This window comes from Dendrobium catenatum, unplaced genomic scaffold (assembly GCF_001605985.2).
Source record: "Dendrobium catenatum unplaced genomic scaffold, ASM160598v2 fragScaff_scaffold_847, whole genome shotgun sequence".
NCBI classification, from domain to species: Eukaryota; Viridiplantae; Streptophyta; class Magnoliopsida; order Asparagales; family Orchidaceae; genus Dendrobium; species Dendrobium catenatum.
The window spans coordinates 5,755,861-5,774,352 of record NW_021319309.1 but is presented as its reverse complement, the minus strand read 5'-3'; the positions used below and the strand labels follow the sequence as shown (position 1 = coordinate 5,774,352).

At 34.4% G+C, this 18,492-nt stretch overlaps 1 protein-coding gene across 1 annotated transcript; it reads left to right on the top strand.

Annotated features, from left to right (window-relative positions):
- The first annotated feature begins 11,715 nt into the window (after positions 1–11,715).
- LOC110097808 (trihelix transcription factor ASIL2-like) lies at positions 11,716–13,649 on the top strand. The gene is made up of 2 exons (XM_028696797.1): positions 11,716–11,838; positions 12,417–13,649. The coding sequence occupies exons 1-2, from the start codon at positions 11,716–11,718 to the stop codon at positions 12,951–12,953; spliced, it is 660 nt and encodes a 219-aa protein (XP_028552630.1). The 3' UTR covers positions 12,954–13,649.
- The last annotated feature ends 4,843 nt before the right edge of the window (positions 13,650–18,492 follow it).

Genomic DNA, 18,492 nt, shown 5'->3' with positions numbered 1-18,492 from the left:
TTGACGAAAGAATTTAACAAATAAAAATCATTCAATTTTGATGTTGTTAAATCACTTTGATTCATAAAAAAAGTGTTCATTAGATAGTGTTTGAGAACTTATTTGTAATTTCTAAAATTTCATTCTATAAAATTATAAATATACCATCATTCTTCACATAAAAGAGATTTGAAATTGAAAAGAACTTAGAGATTTGAACCATTTTGAAGTCATGCTAGAAGATCATGATCAATGATCAATCGAGCAACTATAGTCGACCGACTATCATTTCTCAATCGCCTTCCACCTAATCATCATTGCTCAATCATTATCACCTAATCATTGTTGTAAGAAAATCTTTAATATGTAAGAAAAAGAAAATCGATCTTTAAAACTTGTAAGACAATTTCAAATGAAAGAAAATCTCATATTCGTCTCATCAAAGAAAATATTCATTCTCATTTAAACGATATAATCGTATAAACACTTAAGGCCGAAATTGAACAATATGATTTTCACAAATCAGTAATTAATATAAATAACATGCTTTGATTCAGCACCAATTTCTCCATGGATTTCTTCAAATTGAGAAACTAGGGTTTCTTTTCCTTCTCCCCTTTCTTCTTCTCTTATGTTAATTGATGAGGATTATCCTGTTCCGCATACCCAAGTTACCTTATTACAATTCCCACTGCCTTAGTCACTATCTTTGTTCCCTTTATTCCTTTTCTATCAGGAATGTTCTCTTGTTCCCTTCCTAGCTGTTTCTTCCTATAATAGCATGATAGCAAGTGAAATGATATATAAATACTTGAAAACTGCTTTGAGGGAATATATACAAAGAATATTACACTCCCAATTACTGTTCCATTGCTGCTTTAATTCTTAATTTGTTCTCCTTGCAGGTGTTCACCCGGCGGGCTATTGCTGCGCGAGGATACATCAGTTGGTATCAGAGAAAGGTAGTAGGTAATGGCTGCGGACACGTCTCGTGGAGCTCCCGGTGAGGATTACACCAGTTGCCGACAAACTGTGTAGTGATTACACCATTCTCCATGGCTTCTTATTTAAAGAAAGCTGCCGGTGTATTTTCAACTCTTCTTGGCGTCAGCATCTTATCAAGGAAGCTCATTGTGGGGGCTTGGCAGCTCACATGTTGGATGCGACAAAACCCTTACTTGTCTTCAAATGTGATTCTGTTGACCGCATTTGTCCCATGACGTGTCTTGATTCATCGAAAGGTGCTCGGTATGTCAAATTGGCAAAGGAACAGCATAAAGCACGGGTTTTTATATGTCATTTCCCACACATGACTCCATTTGGGAAAACCTTAGCATCGATTTTGTCCTTGGCCTACTGCGAACTAAGAACAGAGTTGATTCTATCATGGTAGTTGTGGATAGATTTTTCAAAATGGCACACTTTATCCCATGTAAGAAAATTTTCGATACAGTTCATGTTGCTAGACTTTTCTTTAAGGAGATCGTTCGTTTACATGGCCTCCCACACAATATTACCTCCTACCGTGATGTTGAGTTCTTCAGCCATTTTGGAGGGAATTATGGAAACAGCTTCATACTGAACTCAAGCTAAACTCCGTATATCATCCACAAACCGATGACCAAACCGAAATAGTTAATTGCACCCTCGGCAACATGCTGCATTGCTTAGTCCAAGACCATCCTAAGAAGTGGGAAGAGACGTTGAGCCAGGCTGAATTTGCTTTCAATTCGATGCCGAATAGGTCCACCGTCCACTGTCCTTTCAGCATAGTGTATACTAAAATGTCAAATCACTCTATCGATGTTGTCGTCTTACCCAAATGCCGCAACACAGTAACCCCACAAACTATCGAACAGCTCAAGAATATTATGGAAGAAGTCCATAGTAAGCTCACTGAATCAAATTTAAGCTACAAACGGTTTTTTAGTCCAGGTGTGCTACAGTTAGTTAAAAAATTATTAGGTATAATTCTAATTATTAATTATATTAATGAGAAGTTAGATATTTTTTCTTAAAATCATAGTAGAGAAAATATATTAATATAATTTTACAATTCAATACTAAAAAACAAATATTTTTTTCTATTTATAACTAATAATGGCATTAAAAAATCAATTTATACTTAAAAAAAGCTCAATTTTTATTATAAGTATAACGTTATAGTCTGATGTTGATATACCAAATTAATAGTATAAAAGAGATGACAAATTTATCTTGATTCATTCAAAAAAAAAAAAAAGCTCACTCATAATAAAATTTTACTATCTTATAACAAATTCTTAAAAGATGCTTTTGACATTGAAATCTATATGTTATATAATAATGAGATTAAAAATGAATAAGCAAGAGAAATGATACTAATCACAAAACTTTTTCAATATAAATCTTTTTTTGGATATAACAGGATATGTGCACATTATAGAAAATAATAATAAATTTTTCGTCAATATATAATACAGTGGCGGAACCAGAAACTTTTTATAGTTTAGATATGCATGCCGTCATTACAAACATGAAATACCTAGACTTTCAGATTACAAACAGTTAGATATCATACTTCTGGAATACTAATTTTTCTTACTAATCGGTTCTTGCCTATTCCAATTACTCACTTATTAGCGTGGTTTTCAAAATCGGACCGGACCGGCCGGTTCGACCGGTTTAATCGCGAACCGGTCCGGCGCTTTGAATTAGTTGGATATTTGGATGACTTTCTTTCTTAATAACAACAGCACATCATCCAAGCCGCCGGCGAACTCCTCCGACGATCCTAGCCGCTGGTTTACCATGAGGTTTAACTTTTTTTTTTCTTTTTGGATCTTCCTACATTCAAATCTAAATGCTTATTTGAATTTTTTTTCCTATTTTAGTTTTTATTTTATTGGATTTCCATGTTATCTCAATAATCAATATGATTATTTGTTAGCAATATCAATTTTTTTGTTGAATGACTTGAATCAAATTCATATATGTGGTTGTTTGTTAGCAATATCAATCAAATTCATTTATTTGTTAGCAATATGACAATATCATTTTAAAATTTTTATGTGGTTGTTTCAGATTTGAGTGTAGATAATTAGAGCATAATCCTAAGGTTTTCTAAACTTTGTTGTGTATCCAATTTGCAATTTTTTTAGTCTTTTACATTTGCTCATAGACAACTCTATCATTTTGGCACGTCTACATTCAAAGAACTCAATCTTTAAATTCATAATTCATATGAAATTCATTATTGTGATTGTATTTAGTTGATCATATGAGGATGGAAGCATCTGGAACTCAGAGTGCAGCTTCAAGTAGTAGTGTGCGGGAAAAGGTGGATATTGCGTGGAATCATTTTAGTGAGATTAAAGATGCTGAGGGGAAGAGACAATTCAAATGTTTGCATTGTGGTATTGTGTACAAGGGAGGAGGAATAAATAGAATGAAACAAAATTTAGCAGGAGTTAAGGGGAATATAGCAGCATGCAAAAAGGTTCCACATGATATTAGATTTCAAATGCAGGAGAACTTGAAGGATATTTCAAAAAGAAAACAACAAGTGCAGGAGGAGTTAGAAAGTACACCATTTCCAATAGATGCTGAAGTAGACGAAGGAGGGGATTCTTCCTCCCTACCTAAATCCCAATCCTCTGAAGCATATCTATCAGAACTTGCTAAGGGAAAGAGAAAGCTTGCTGTGATTGACACTTTCTTTGCTCCAAGAACAAAATCAGGTTCACAACCTTCAATCAAAAGTGTTTTGGCATCTAAGGAAGCAGTACATCGTGCTGACCTAGCTGTAGCAAGGTGGTTTTTTGATTGTTGCATACTTTTTAATGCCTTAAATTCACCATATGCACAGAAACTGTGGATGTTATAACTGTTATAGGTCCTGGATACAAGCTTCCATCTTACCATAATATGAGGGTTAACCTACTTAAGGATTGTAAAGAGGAGTGTAGGTTACTCATTGATTGCTATATGAATACTTGGAAGGACACATGATGTACTCTTATGGCAGATGGATAGACTGATGGAAGGAGTAGAACATTAATAAACTTTATGATTTATTGCCCCCGTGGTATATATTTTTTGAAATCAGTGGATGCATCAGATATTGTTAAGGATGCTACAAACTTGTGCTCATTATTTAGTGAAATTGTTGAGTGGGTAAGGCCTGAAAACATTGTTCAGCTTGTTACCGATAATGCTGCTAATTACAAGAAAGCAGGCGAGCTCTTACAAGCTAGATTCAACAACATTTATTGGTCTCCTTGTGCTGCACACTGTTTAAATTTAATCTTGAAAGACTTGGGCAGCATGCATCTCATAGAGGACTTGGCAAAGAAAGCATCCAAGGTGACGATTTTTGCTTATAATCATGTTTATGTACTTGCTTGGCTTAGGAAAAGGCAAGGTTGGAAGGAGATTGTGCGTCCAAGAGCCACATGGTTTGCCACAACTTTCATACCCTTAAAGATTGTATGTGAGCATAAACATGATCTACAAGCTTTAATTACAAGTAAGTTTTATGCATATTCAAAGATAGCCAAAACCTGTAAGGGGAAAGAAGCAGCTGTAATTATCTTAGATTTAAAGTTTTGCAATGATTGTTTAACAATTTCAAAGATAGCAGGTCCTTTGATCATGTTGTTGCGCATTGTGGACTCAGATGAGAAGCCATCACTTGGTTATTTATATGATGGAATGTATAGGGCACGGAAGGCAATCAAAGCTATGTTTAGAAATGTTAAAAGATTATATAAGCTATTCACCAGTATAGTAAAAAGAAGATGGGATACTCAATTAAGACAAGGCATTCATGCAGCAGCATATTTTCTAAATCCTCAATTTCAGTATGACAAGGAGAATTACTGTCAAAAGCCAGAAGTATTGCAAGGACTTGTTGAACTTCTTGGAAATAAGGATGTTTGTCATAAGCCCAAACTTGCAATGAATGAGGTTAGATTATTCCGAGATAGCTTAGAAAGTTTTGGAAAATCAATTGCTCTAACGATGGTAATTATCTTTTAAATGTCCATGCATGTACCTTTTTTTTTACTTATATGCTTATTTACTAAACTTTATAACATCACATTATGCAGATGAGTGGTGGAAGATGTTTGGATCAAGTGCTCCTAACTTGCAGAAAGTTGCTATAAGAATTCTTAGCCAAACATTATCATCATCTGGTTGCGAAAGAAATTGGAGTATTTTTGAACAAATTCACTCAAAGAGACGCAATCATTTGGAGCATCAACGATTGAACAACCTCGTGTATGTTCGATATAATCTAAATTTAAAAGATAGGTATAATTATTTATTTTTGAACGCAATGTCGCAATCAATACATTGTATGTTTGTAGAAATGTCACTGAAATTATTACTTCATTTTTTAGGTTTCAACTAAAAAAAAGAAGCTATGATCCTCTTGATTACACTTGTGTTGAAATGGTAGATTTTTGGGTCCTTGATGAGGAATCACCTCCAGATCTTGCATTAGAGGAGTTGGAAACTGAGATATACAAAGAGGCTTCAATGCCTGTTGTTGAAGAAGCAAATATTGCATCCACTCAGCCTACACCTGGTTAGTTAGTGAAATATGAACTTATTATTTAAGTAAAATAAAAAATATCCATTATTATTTTTAATTTGTTTGTGAAGGTGAACTTGAGAATGAAGGAGATGGAGATGACATTATTGACTTCAATGATTTAGGTGCATTTGTGGCTGCAAATTTTGATGAAGCGGGACATGAAGACTTAAATAATGAGGATAGCTTTCATGATGCAAATTAGGAGATATATGATTTTCCTTTTGTGGAATTAATTAAGAGAAACATTAGTAACTCTATATATGTATTATGAATGTGTTTTTCTTTTTCTTTCACAATGCACCCATGTTTTGAATGTTTTTGTGCTTTGCATATCAGTGCTAGATTGTAGTTTTATACTTTATTTCAAGGTTATAAATTCATGTTGGCATATATTTAAAGATTAATTAAAGATTTTTTGTTTGTATTTAAAGATATGCTTCTATTCCTATAACTCCTTATTGGTATTTAATTATTTGTTGAATGTTGTAATTATTCTTTCATTAAAACAAATTTTGTATGGCAAACGAATTTTGAAATGCTTCTGGCAAAACCAAGCAACACTGCAAAAATCCAAATCATATTATAGAAGGTTTATTCCTCAAAATCCAACACTTGACAAAAGGTATGCATTCAAAAATTTCTTATTTGGTTAGTTATTCACTTATTTATGAAATATTTGCTTATATTTTATTATTTTATTGACTTATTTGATGCCACATTTATATTGTGTGTTATGTTTTTTTATGTTTTATGAATTTAATTGATGCAATACTTAATGTTATTTTATGAGTTGAATAAGAAAATGAAATGTAGCTAGATTGAAGTTATTAGAGGAAAATGTCTAATTCATTTTATAAATTTTATAATATTAATATATTATTATTTATTACATCATCCGGTTCGACCCCGGTTCGACTGGTCGAACCTTGAACCTCTCCTTCTTCCGATTCGTTATCCGGTCCGGTTATCAAAACCTTGCTTATTAGTGCATCCTTTGTTCTCCATTTCATTGCCTAACCTACCCAAGGCTTCGTTTGTCACCCTTTAAAATTTTTTCAGTAGTTTAGTCATTTATATGTTTTAGTAGTTAACAACTTTTTCAGATCAATGCACTTTAGTTGTTCGGTTAAATGCCCCATCAAAATGATAAATTAAAAATAGTTTGTCACATTTCATGTTGCTTAATGAGTTTTAGATTATCTTGTAATTAAAATTTTACTTTTTAAAACAAAATAAATTGTAAACTATCTATGTTGGTTCTGTCGGTTCCATGTCTCGATGAAAAAGTTGAGAAATTTTTTGAAAAATTAAATTTGTGCCCCCGCCATAAAATATAAATATCATATATATATATATATACATCGATGATTGAATTACCAGTGAGTATGGCTATCAATAACTGACCCAACCCGAAAACCCGACCCGAACCCAACTGAAAAAGTTGGGTTCGGGTCAACCCGTTAAAGAAATGATGTTTACCATATTATTAAGTTTTGAGTTTTGACTTTTGAGTCTTTTGACATCTAATATGTCGGAATGCCGTCTGCGGGTCGGGACTCGGGAAATTAGGTTTTCATTTTTCTTTTGTCATTACACAAATAGAAATTGTTGTTGTGAATTTGTGATTTATTAAGTTGTTATGTTGGATTGTTGGACACTTGGACTTGGACTGTTGGTGTTAAATCTGTTGACCCGTTGCTAACTAGCTATCTAGCTTCTAAAAACAGTTGATATGGAATTGTTTTATTGTTCTGGAATACAAATCATGAATCTATGAACTATGATCGGCCTGTGATAGTAATCCAGTTAGGCTTTAAGCCTTTGAGCATGTGATTTTGTTTCCCTGTTATTTCTTGTCTTTTGAAATAGTTAAATTTTGATAATAGTCTAATGTTATTGTGCTATTACTATTTAAATTCTATACTACAATATTTTTTGATGCATCATATTACATTATTAGTTTTTTACTATAATAATAATATTACTTGTTTAGTAGATTATGTGTTTGGTGATTAAATATTTAAATATTTCATAAGTATGTATATTTTTTGTATTTAAATGGAGGGTTCTAATACAGTTGTTGATAGTAATCCTTCCGAGAAAAATGATCAAGAACCTATTGATAATGACGTAGAATGTGATAGTGATGAGTATAACAATGTGGATGTGAATGAGGTTGGTGATAATGCCGTTCGAAATGAAGAAAAAAAAAAAGAGGAGGTTGAACTTTACTGTTTGGGGACATTATGAAATGTTGCCACTTGGTAATGATGACAAATAACGTTGCAAATGTAAGAAATGTGGGGCAACTTATTTGTTTGATAGTAAAAATGGTACAAGTAATCTGAGACATCATATTCAGAACTGTAAGAAGCAGGACTCCCATGATATTGGTTAACTTATTCTTTAAAGTAACATAAGCACTTCTATTTCTATGGTTGAAAATAAGTTTGATTATCATGAATTTCGTAGCTTGTTTACTGCATGCATAGTTAAGCATGACCTACCTTTTCAATATGTGGAATGGTCTGGTGTTAGATCATAACTTCGATACTTGCGTCCTGATTTATAAGTTGTATCTAGAAATACAACATGAAATGACTGTAAGAAAATGTTCATTAAGGAGAAAGCATAGATACAAGCCCTTCTATGTAGTTGTAAGAGTAGAGTTTCTTTAACTTCTGATTTGTGGACTTCCATTAACACTGATAATTTTATTTGTTTAACTTCATACTTTATTGACAATAATTGGATGTTATAGAAGAAGATTATAAGTTTTGATTATATGCCCCCCCCCCCCCTCCGTGATGGCTTAGCATTATTTGAGAAACTTCAATAGCTTTTGATTGATTGGAAACTTGATAATAAACTTTTCATTATTACTCTAGATAATGCTTTAGCGAATACTGTATCAGTTGATTTTTTACGAAATCATTTGAATTTGCAAAATACACTTATATGCAATGGTGAATTCTTCCATATGCGATGTTGCGCACTTATAGTAAATCTTATTGTGCATGAAGGTTTGAAGGATATAGATTCCTCTATTATGAAGGTTCGGGTGAGCATTAATTATGTAAAAGGCTCTCAATCAAGAAAATAAAAGTTTATGGATTGTGTACGACAAAATTTGCTTGAAACTAATCAAGGTTTGAGGCAAGACGTACCAACTAGATGGAATTCTACTTTCATTATGCTAGATAGTGCAATATACTTCAGACATGCTTTTATGCATTTGGAGTTGAGTAATTCCAACTACAAGTCTTGCCCTTCAAATAGCGAGTGGGAGAAAATGGTTAGAATATGAAAGTTTTTAGCCCATTTTTTATGAAATTACTTGTGCTTTATGTGGTATAAAGTATCCAACTATAAATTTGTATTTCCCATGTGTATCAACTGCATATGCCACATTAAAATATGAATTGTCTTGTGGGGAGGAGTATACTAGAAGAATGACTGTTGGAATGCTTGTTAAGTTTGAAAAGTATTTGTAGGACTTCAGTGTTATTTTAACAGTTGCAGTGATTATAGATCCAAGGTACAAGTTTAACTTTGTTGAGTGGTGCTACAAGAGACTTTACTCTGATCATTATGATTCTGAAATTATAAAAGTTAAGGCTAAGTTGTCCACACTTTATTCATCATATTCAATTGTAGAAGACCAACCATCAACAGCCACTATATCTCAATCATCTCAATCTTCACGACAAACTCCATCAAGTAGTCATTCAACTACCACCATTAAATCACAATTTCTATAGGTATAATTTGGCAGCTCACATATTATTAACATATTATGTTATGTCAACTTATCAAATATAACTCTTAAAAAAATACAGGATTATGATTCTTTCGAGGTGGAGGTAACTATGCCAAGAAAATCAGAGCTTGAGATGTATTTGGATGAACCCAAGCTAGATAAGAATAGTGAGTTAGACATTTTGCAATATTGGAAAATAAATCAATTCAGATTTCCTCGTGTCTCAAGAATGGCTGTTGATGTTTTGTGCATTCTAATCTCTATTGTTGCATCGAAATTTACTTTTAGCAATGGTGGTAGACTTCTAGACCAATATAGAAGTGTATTGAAACATGATATTGTAGAAGCATTGGTTTGCACAAAGGATTGGTTGTACAATGACCAAGGTAATTTATTTGTCAATTATCATACTACACACTACACAAGTACACGGATGGTTAAATTTTTGTTAAAATTTATATTTCAACTAAACTGTTGTTTTGTTAATATATATATATATATATAAGACACGGAGCTTGATGCCGTGATAGAAAACATTATTAGCTTTGGTTTGGAGGGAAATCAAATGGGCAATGTGAATGAGTCAAGAAATTAAGCATTTTAAAAACTATTATTAGTTCAAATTTCTATTTATAATGACTTTAATGAACAGCTACTGTGCAACAACTGCTTTTGACTATGGGGTTTCTTTTCATGTCTTCTTACAAGTATTTTTCTGGACTTCTAATGGATGGTTGCTCTTGTTGTTGTTGGCTTGTTGTTTCCATGATGTGCAGCAACTGTGGCTGGTTGGCTATTGTGCATTATGCAGCAGACGCTTCTGGACCTCTGGTTGTGGCTTTTGTTTCTTGTCTTGTTACATCAAATTTTTTGGTTGCTCCCTATTGGAGGTGTTTTTCTGGACATTATGCTGGACTGTTTTTTTTCTGGACATTTTCATTATGATTATGTGACTTTATTTCTGGACATTATAATTCGGGTTTAATGTTTTATTATATATTCATATGAAAAGGTCTATGATTATGTTGGGCCATTGCTACCTGAATCCTGATGGTTATGTTGGATTGTTGGGGCCGTTGGGCCGTGGGCAGCAGTGCAGCTTGCATATTTGTCTGCAAGCCTGTAGTAGTGCAGCTTGCATAATTGCATTTTCTGGTTGCTCACTTGGTCTTGTCTTTCAAAATTCTGTTGATATTAGTTTTTTATTATAATATGGCAATGATGAAGAACCTTGTGAGTTTATAGAATAGTGGCAATACATAAATAAAAATGTTTTGCAACCAGGTTACAAATTGAGGAAATGAATTTTTTTTTTTATTTGAGCATATACTATTTCACTAAATAGATACTAAAATTATAAAATTTGTATTCCCAATTTGTAATCTTGGAGGGCAAAATTTTAAAATTGTTGTAGACTTGCAAATGATGCTTCTTCAATTTTCACTAGGTTCATTTTGAGCCTAAGGCCCTAAAGCCTAAGCTGGTTAGCCCTAACGCATTCAGGACCTAAGGACCTTGACTCCTTCAGCTTGTGGCATTTAATTAATCTTTATTGCAGGTTCATTGATTATGCTGACTGATGAGATGTTCATTGTTCAGATTTCATAATCCATATTAGATGAATTAGTGAATGACAAAGAAGCTAACTGCTTGAGCAAATGTATTTGTAGATTGTAAATTTGTAATTTGTAATGTATCTTGTATCATAAAAATTAGAAATTTTGTTTATTTACAATTGAAAAAGTAATAATGCTCTTATAATGTGTTGAATTAATCAAATTTTAATTGTATTCATTTATTATTTCATTGTTTTTTGAATTTTTTAATTTAGTTAATATCTCTGTTTTATTTAAAAAAAATCGGGTTGGCGGGTCGGGTCCAGGTTCAGCAAGTGGACCCGTATAACTAAACGTGTCGGGTTCAGGTCGACCCGTTTAACTTCAGGTCAGTTCAAGTTCGACCCGAACCTGACCCGATAACCCGTATTGATAGCTCTACCAGTGAGTCGTCCTTCACAGGTTGCCAGTCTTTTCTTGGACAAGATCATATTGCATCTTCCACATTGATTCTTTGTTATTTATATTATCAAGATTTTAATATTGAGTGATGACAATAATGAATGATATAAAAATTTTAATAAAAATAAATTTTGATGTTTATTATATATTAGAATAATTTCAAATGTTATATATATTTTTTCTTAAATATTAAACTATTCTCTAAATAAATATAAATATATAAATATTATATTGTAATGTAAGTAACTCTCTCAAAAAACATATATCATAATATATCAAATTTAATTTTAACGGTTGGTATATCCCCTCAACTTTCAGTCGGCGGTCTGCAAATCCCACTAAGGGGTTGTTTGGTTGCAAGAAAATAAAATCCAGTGATGGCGACCCCTTCGCCGCCGTTTCGCCATAGTGGGGAAACCAACACCACCAAAATCCACCAATCCGAGATCACTTCCCTTTCGTCTTGCTCGAGTCTACTTTCCACGACCCCTTTGCCTCCGGTGTGCTCGGCTTGCCGCCGCCGACTCATATTGACCATGCCCCCTTTAGAATCTCTGAGTTCAACTCTGACTAATGGATGGACAGAATGATAGGCGAATCTCCAACCGAAAGCTCAGAAATCATGGTGGTTGTGTGGCAAGGGAGTGATCTCCCTCCAATCTTCCATGATGCTTTTTTGTTTTGAGCGGGTTTCAAAGTCGCACGACGACCAGTCGCAATACACCACTGATGCTTCGAATGTTTTCTTTACGTTCCGCTCAAAATCAACCAAACGACCTAATTTATAAAATACATATAAATAAATTACTTTACCCTCCTAATTCTACATACCAAAAAGCCCCTAAACCCCTCCCGATGTCCTTCCATATTCCTCTGTTCTCCCTCTTCCTCCCCTGCCTCCACTCTCTCATTCTCTCTACACATCCTTCCTTCTCCCAAATCCCTCAATCTCTCCATCCGCCGCCGCTGCTGCCGCCTTCCAAATATGTGTGCCCCGATTCACTCGCCTCAGCTTATGGACGACGACGATGACTCTCCGTCCTCTTCTGACCGCTCTTCCTCCACCTCCCCACAATAGACAACAATCTACGTAGTCCACCCATCTGTTTCTCTTCCGCCGCCGACGAATGCACACTCCTCCGACTCCGTTACCATCGCCACTCCTGCCCCACGCCACCAAACCCTAACCTTAGCCCTCCCCATCCAGCCCCGGCCGGGTTCCTCCGGCGGAGGCCGCGAGGATTGCTGGAGTGAGGGCGCCACCTCAGCCCTAATCGATGCGTGGGGTGAGCATTTCCTGGAGCTCAGCGGTGGCAATCTCAAGCAGAAACACTGGCAGGAGGTTGCCGAAGTCGTCAGCTGCCACGACGACTATACCAAACCTCTCAAAACCGATGTCCAGTGTAAGAATCGCATTGATACGCTTAAGAAGAAATACAAGATCGAGAAATCTAATATCTCCGCCGCCGCCGGTACCGGCCTATCCTTCTCCTCCTCCTGGCCTTTCTTTGACCGCCTTGACATCCTCCTCGGCCTCATCATGAAGACCCCACCTTCCGCCGCCCCCGCCAAACAACCATCTCCGGCTGCGGTGGCGACGATCGCACGCTCCTAGTTCCCTCAGAAGCAACGAACTAGCATGTCGATGAAGAGGAAGGCCTCCTCGCTGCTATTGCCGCCGGCCCCCACTTCCTCCACCTCCGACAGCCTCCCGTCGGTGACGCCAGATACAGCGCCGTCTAATATACGGTGAAAACGAGCTGTTATAGTGGGGATGAAAGTGTTGATGCAGGCAATTCTGAAGTTTGGAGAGGTTTACCAGAGAGTTGAGAGCTTAAAGCTGCAACAAACAATGGAGATGGAGAAGTAGAGGCTAGGGTTTACCAGAGAGCTCGAGAAGCAGAGGATGCAATTTTTTATGAAAAGCCAAATGGAGCTTTCCCAGCTTAGACGCCACCTTCCACATTCTAGTGTTGGAGGAGGATGTAGTGGCGGCGTTAGTAGTAATAACTACCTCCACCATAGCCGGCGTGGCCACCAACATTCAGCCGAGAACGGAAACAACAATTTCATCAACGGGTAGAAGATGATCTCGATAAGGTTGGAGGCTCATCTTCCTTGTATCTGTTTCTTTTATTAGTAGGATTTGTAAAGGTCTCTCCTTTTTCCTATTGAAGCTATGGAATTCTTATGCTTTTACTTATTTATAGACAGATTCAATCACAGTTATGTTCTTCAATTCTACCCTGTTCGTATTCGTAAATTTCAATGAAAGATTCTTAGGAGAAGTCAGCTCTTCCTTCTGGTATCGGAAAACAGTGAACATTGAACAAGAAAACTAGTTTAGACTAGTCTGAATATTGTAGATTATCAATAAAGATTAATATATTGTGATTCTATTATGAAGAGGAAGTTACAAAAAATTTGAAATTTGTCATGGTAGGAGCATCAAATTCCAACTAATTAATTATACAAATTTAAGCAAAACTGATTAGTAGAAGTATTAGCATAGATTGCAATTAGTATAAGAACAACTTTGTCATACCTGTATTCTCTAGCTACTAACTTTATCATAAATTTGATCTCCTATAAATGGAAATTTGTTCTTGCAAGAATTGTCATTCCAAATGTTGAGAGATTATTACGTGCGGAGTCCGGATAGGAGGAACGTCCAGTTTTTGTGAGTTACTGTGCAGCAAAATTGTGCTTTTGCTGCTCACACTCATAAAAATCAGACAGATCAACTCCGCACGTAATAATCTCTCCCAAATTTCAGCTGCTTGTAGTCTCATCCATAACCAATCAACAGAAATACAGACAGCAATGTCATAAAATCCCCATGATTGTCTGCAGATAGTGAATGTGCTTTGTAAGCTGGGATCTTTAAAATCTAATAAATTTATTATTTTCAAATCATATATATTATTAATTTCAAGCCACCAGATGCGCCATTCCCAAAACTTTACTTTGCTTGACTTCCTTCAATTTCTTCTTAAATCGGATTTATAGATGAAATTAAATTCTTTGATGGATTTGGAGGGTAAGGAAATAATTTCAACTTAGGCTACCAAAATTTTGGTGAGGATATTCTGATTATTGTTTTCAATTGGCCAGTAATCTCATTATTTATAGTCTATTCATGATAATATGCTGATGCAATTTTTTTCTCCCATTTATTTGCTTGTAAATAAAAAAAAAAAAAAGAAGTTTTAAAAAATGATTACTTTATGTTAAGAGTGTCAAAATTTGACTCGACGTAAAAATCCGATCCAAAAAATGTGGGTTAAGGTCAACCCGTTTGGCAAATGGGTTGGGTTTGAGTTCCAAAATTCGACTTATTTGAAAAATCGGGTCAGGTTCAAGTCAACCCGCTAACCTGAAGTTGACCCAGATCTGACCTAGTTCTAGATCCGGGCCTCCGCCAGTCCTCCTGCACTCGTGCAGGCATAGTCATGTTGCTCCTGTAAGCCTAGGAATTGCTTTTTCCTCTTCTCACGCAGGCGTATTCCACCTGCTTCCCGCATTCACCTCCTTCAACGACATTCCTTCTTTTCGGGTTGGAAGGCTAGACAGCTCGAAATTAACGACGATGACGAGAGGGAGCTTGCTATTCTGCAGTTGGATCGAAAGTAACGACGACGGGAGGGAGCTCTATGTTCTGCAGTTTGATCGGAAGTAATGAATTAACGACGACAATGGCAGGGACTCGCCATTTTGCAGTTGGATCGGAAGTAACTAACTAATGACGACGATGGGAGGGACTCGTTGTTCTGCAGTTGGATCGGAAGTAACGACGAAGATGGGAGGGTGATCCATGCTCGCAGTTTTGTGGTTGGATCGAAAGTAACGAACTTACGACGATGATGGGAGAGACTCGCACTGTGTTTTCGTGTTGATCCTGAAACCCGATTTGTTGGGTTTGAGTCGAGTCAAACAGAAACAGATCAATGTCGGATTCAACCCGAACCCGATCCGTTAACACCTCTATTTTATGTTCAATTGTATTTGAAATTAAAGCCAAAACTTTTAAGAGTTTTGAGAAGATTTTGTAAAATTTGATATAAATATGATGTCAAATGATAAAATCACCTAGTTAATTTAACATGCTTCATCTTTTTTAAATATGATTGCTAAATTTAATTTTAAAAACTTCTTTTTTTTTTTTTTAATGTGATTACTAAGTTCAAGCAATCAATGGGTGTCAATTAATTTCGGCTTTGTTTTGAATACTTTTTTTATTGTTTTATTTTTACAGTTCATAATTATAATTTTTATATTGCTTTAAAAAAAATTTGTACCGAAAAAGCTGCGTTTTAAGTGAGTTTCTTTTAGACATTTACATCAAATTTATGCATCGACACATAAAACTTTCCACCCTTAAAAAAAATCAAAAGGCCCACAGAGCATTAATAGAAGATCTTTATAAGCGAATTTCTTTCACAGCAATAGCATCAAAGTCTATTCGTGATCTGAACAAAACTTCAGATTTACAAAAGTTTGTAGCAAAGCAGTATCGGAAGCATGACGAAGAGAAGCGGTGTCATTTCATTAGTTCATTAAACACTTAGAATTATACTAATTTTTTAGTTAGTTAGACTCCTATTAATTCTTTAATTAAGCTAAATTAGATTATTTTAATTATACTACTATATCAACAACAACAACAACAACAACATTATATCACTGATTATTAAATTAAACTAATTAACTATTAAATTTTAAATTATATTAATTAAGTTAAATTAGATTAATTTCTAATTTTAGATGGTAGGCCTTCTAGGGTTTGTCTTTAATCTTCTCCATTTCTTCGTTACTGTTTTGTGTGCTTCGTATGTAGTGTTATGAAAGAGTTGCAAAAACTTCACGTTGAAACGGAAATTGCAATGGGAACTCATTGCAAAGGTAACCATCTTTATCCTTTTCGTGTTTCAGCCAAATCCCATAAATCCGTCGAATTCTAGGATTTTATAAATTCACGATTTACAACAAGAAGAGGAAAATAGAGAATTTGATAAGGTTTAGCATAAATTGACGTGTTGCCAAACACCCCGAAAGAGGGATATTTGAGGAAAAAACTCATGGTTTTGGCAAGAAGCTATTCATGAGATAGTGCATAGTATAGGTGTAAAAAAATATTGGAAGAATCTATTTGAACTAATTTGGATTCAATTCTAGTCAAAGTTACTTCAATTTTAATCCTAAAAATATTTGAAATTCAGAATCAAATCGGACTTTATTTTAGAATATTAAAATTTAAACGAATAATACAAACTATAAATGAAATGTATATAGTGACCAAATAACTTGGATAACAATTAATTATTATTATTATTTTATTTCAATGTTGATGGTAGCTCTAACTCATTTGTCCTCAATTTCACAGTTATTATAATGCTCTCTATGTAATTTTGATTCTAAAATAAATAATTCCATGTTTTATATAATCAAGGTAGAGCCACATAGGGGAATTTTTATTAGGTCCGGACACCTAACGTAGCTCTACATCCATACACCAATAAAATGTCGCCACGTGCTCTTACTCTTTACCGCGCGACCTGACGACCCAACCCGGAACCGAAACCCGATATTGCTATGTTCGTCTATTGCAAGGTATTGCTCGGTATTGCTATGTATCGCTTGACAATAACGAGAAATACCGCTCTATCAAGACCAATACCTAGCAATACCTAGCAAAACCGGGGTATTACTCGGTATTGCTAGGTATTGCTCGGTATTGCTAGGTATTGCTCTTGACAGAATGATATTTCTCGTTACTGAGCAATACCGAGCAAAACCTAGCAATACCCTGGTCTGTACAAATAAGCTAATACATAGCAATATTGGGTTCCGATCCGGGTCGGGTCGTCGGGCCGCACGGTAAAGAGTAAGAGCACATGGCGACATTTTATTGATGTCCGGATGTAGAGATACGTCAGGTGTCCGGACCTAATAAAAATTTCACATATGGGGCCCTAACAACAAATGCCCCCTCTAGCTCACTAGGCCTTTTTTTAGTACATTTAGGGCCCATTTTTTTTTTCTTTTCAGTGAGAAAATCTTAAATGAAGATTTGGAATCTTTTAAAAATAAATTTAACCTAACTAAATGTCATCGCTTTAAATCTCCACCACCCGATGCTTGACAAGCATTTTTTAGGAGCAATTAAATGTCTTCACTTTTAATCATACATTTTTATCATATAATCTATCTTTTTATAATAACAATTCTAATTAAAAAAATTAAAACCGTCAATACTGATTCCAAGCCAAAATAAAAAAAAAATCGAAAATGCTTTTAAAATTGACAAATTATATCCCCACAAAAAAAAAAATTCGGACTCTTCCCTTATTTGATCATATCTATTTAATTCTCAAATATATAGTAGTTCATATTTATGCTCATCATCCTTAATCATGTACTAGATGATCTGTTTCGTTTGTGATAGTTTTTTTACTGTTATCTAAAATAATTTTTTAGAACAAAATTTTTTTGTTTAAGAAAATTTTGTATTAAAAAATCAGTTTAAAAAACAGTAAAAAAGTTATCTCAAACGAAGCATTCGATCAAATGTGAAATCAAATTAACATACTCGATTCATTTGATCTAAATCAAACTGACCCTACCTGATTTGCACCTCTAGTAGGACAAATATATATTTTGTATGATTTAATAGCAGTGGTGATAATGAAGTGGGAACCAAAGAAATTTTTAGTCCGCTAGTGTTTGATTTTTTAAAAAAAAAACTATTTGAATGACATGATTGTATCTTATCCAAAAAAAAAAAAATTTATTGCATGATATGTTATAGAATCTGATTAAGTAAAATTTATTGATAAAAATTGTCATTAGGCAGATCTTTTAATCAACATAAGGAAGAAATATGATGGATATAATTTAGACCATCATTTTATTAAATATTTGATCTTAAAATAGAAATTTTATTGACATAACTAATTCAAATTATATAATAGGAAATGTAAATATATGTTTATAATATTCTTGGGATTATAGAGTTCAAGAGATAGAAGAGGGGGATTTAAGGAAGCATCATCTTCCTCATTATTATAATGTTGTCTTTTTCTTATAGAGATGAAATTTGAGTATATTTTGCTAAAGAAATGAGAATCTAGATTAAACATATCACTCAATGTCAC

Excerpts from the sequence above, each read along its gene's own strand:
- LOC110097808 (XM_028696797.1), top strand. The coding sequence starts at position 11,716 with ATGGCGACCCCTTCGCCGCCGTTTCGCCATAGTGGGGAAACCAACACC. Across the intron at positions 11,839-12,416 it reads CCACGACCCCTTTGCCTCCG|ACAACAATCTACGTAGTCCA; the intron begins GTGTGCTCGGCT and ends TCCCCACAATAG.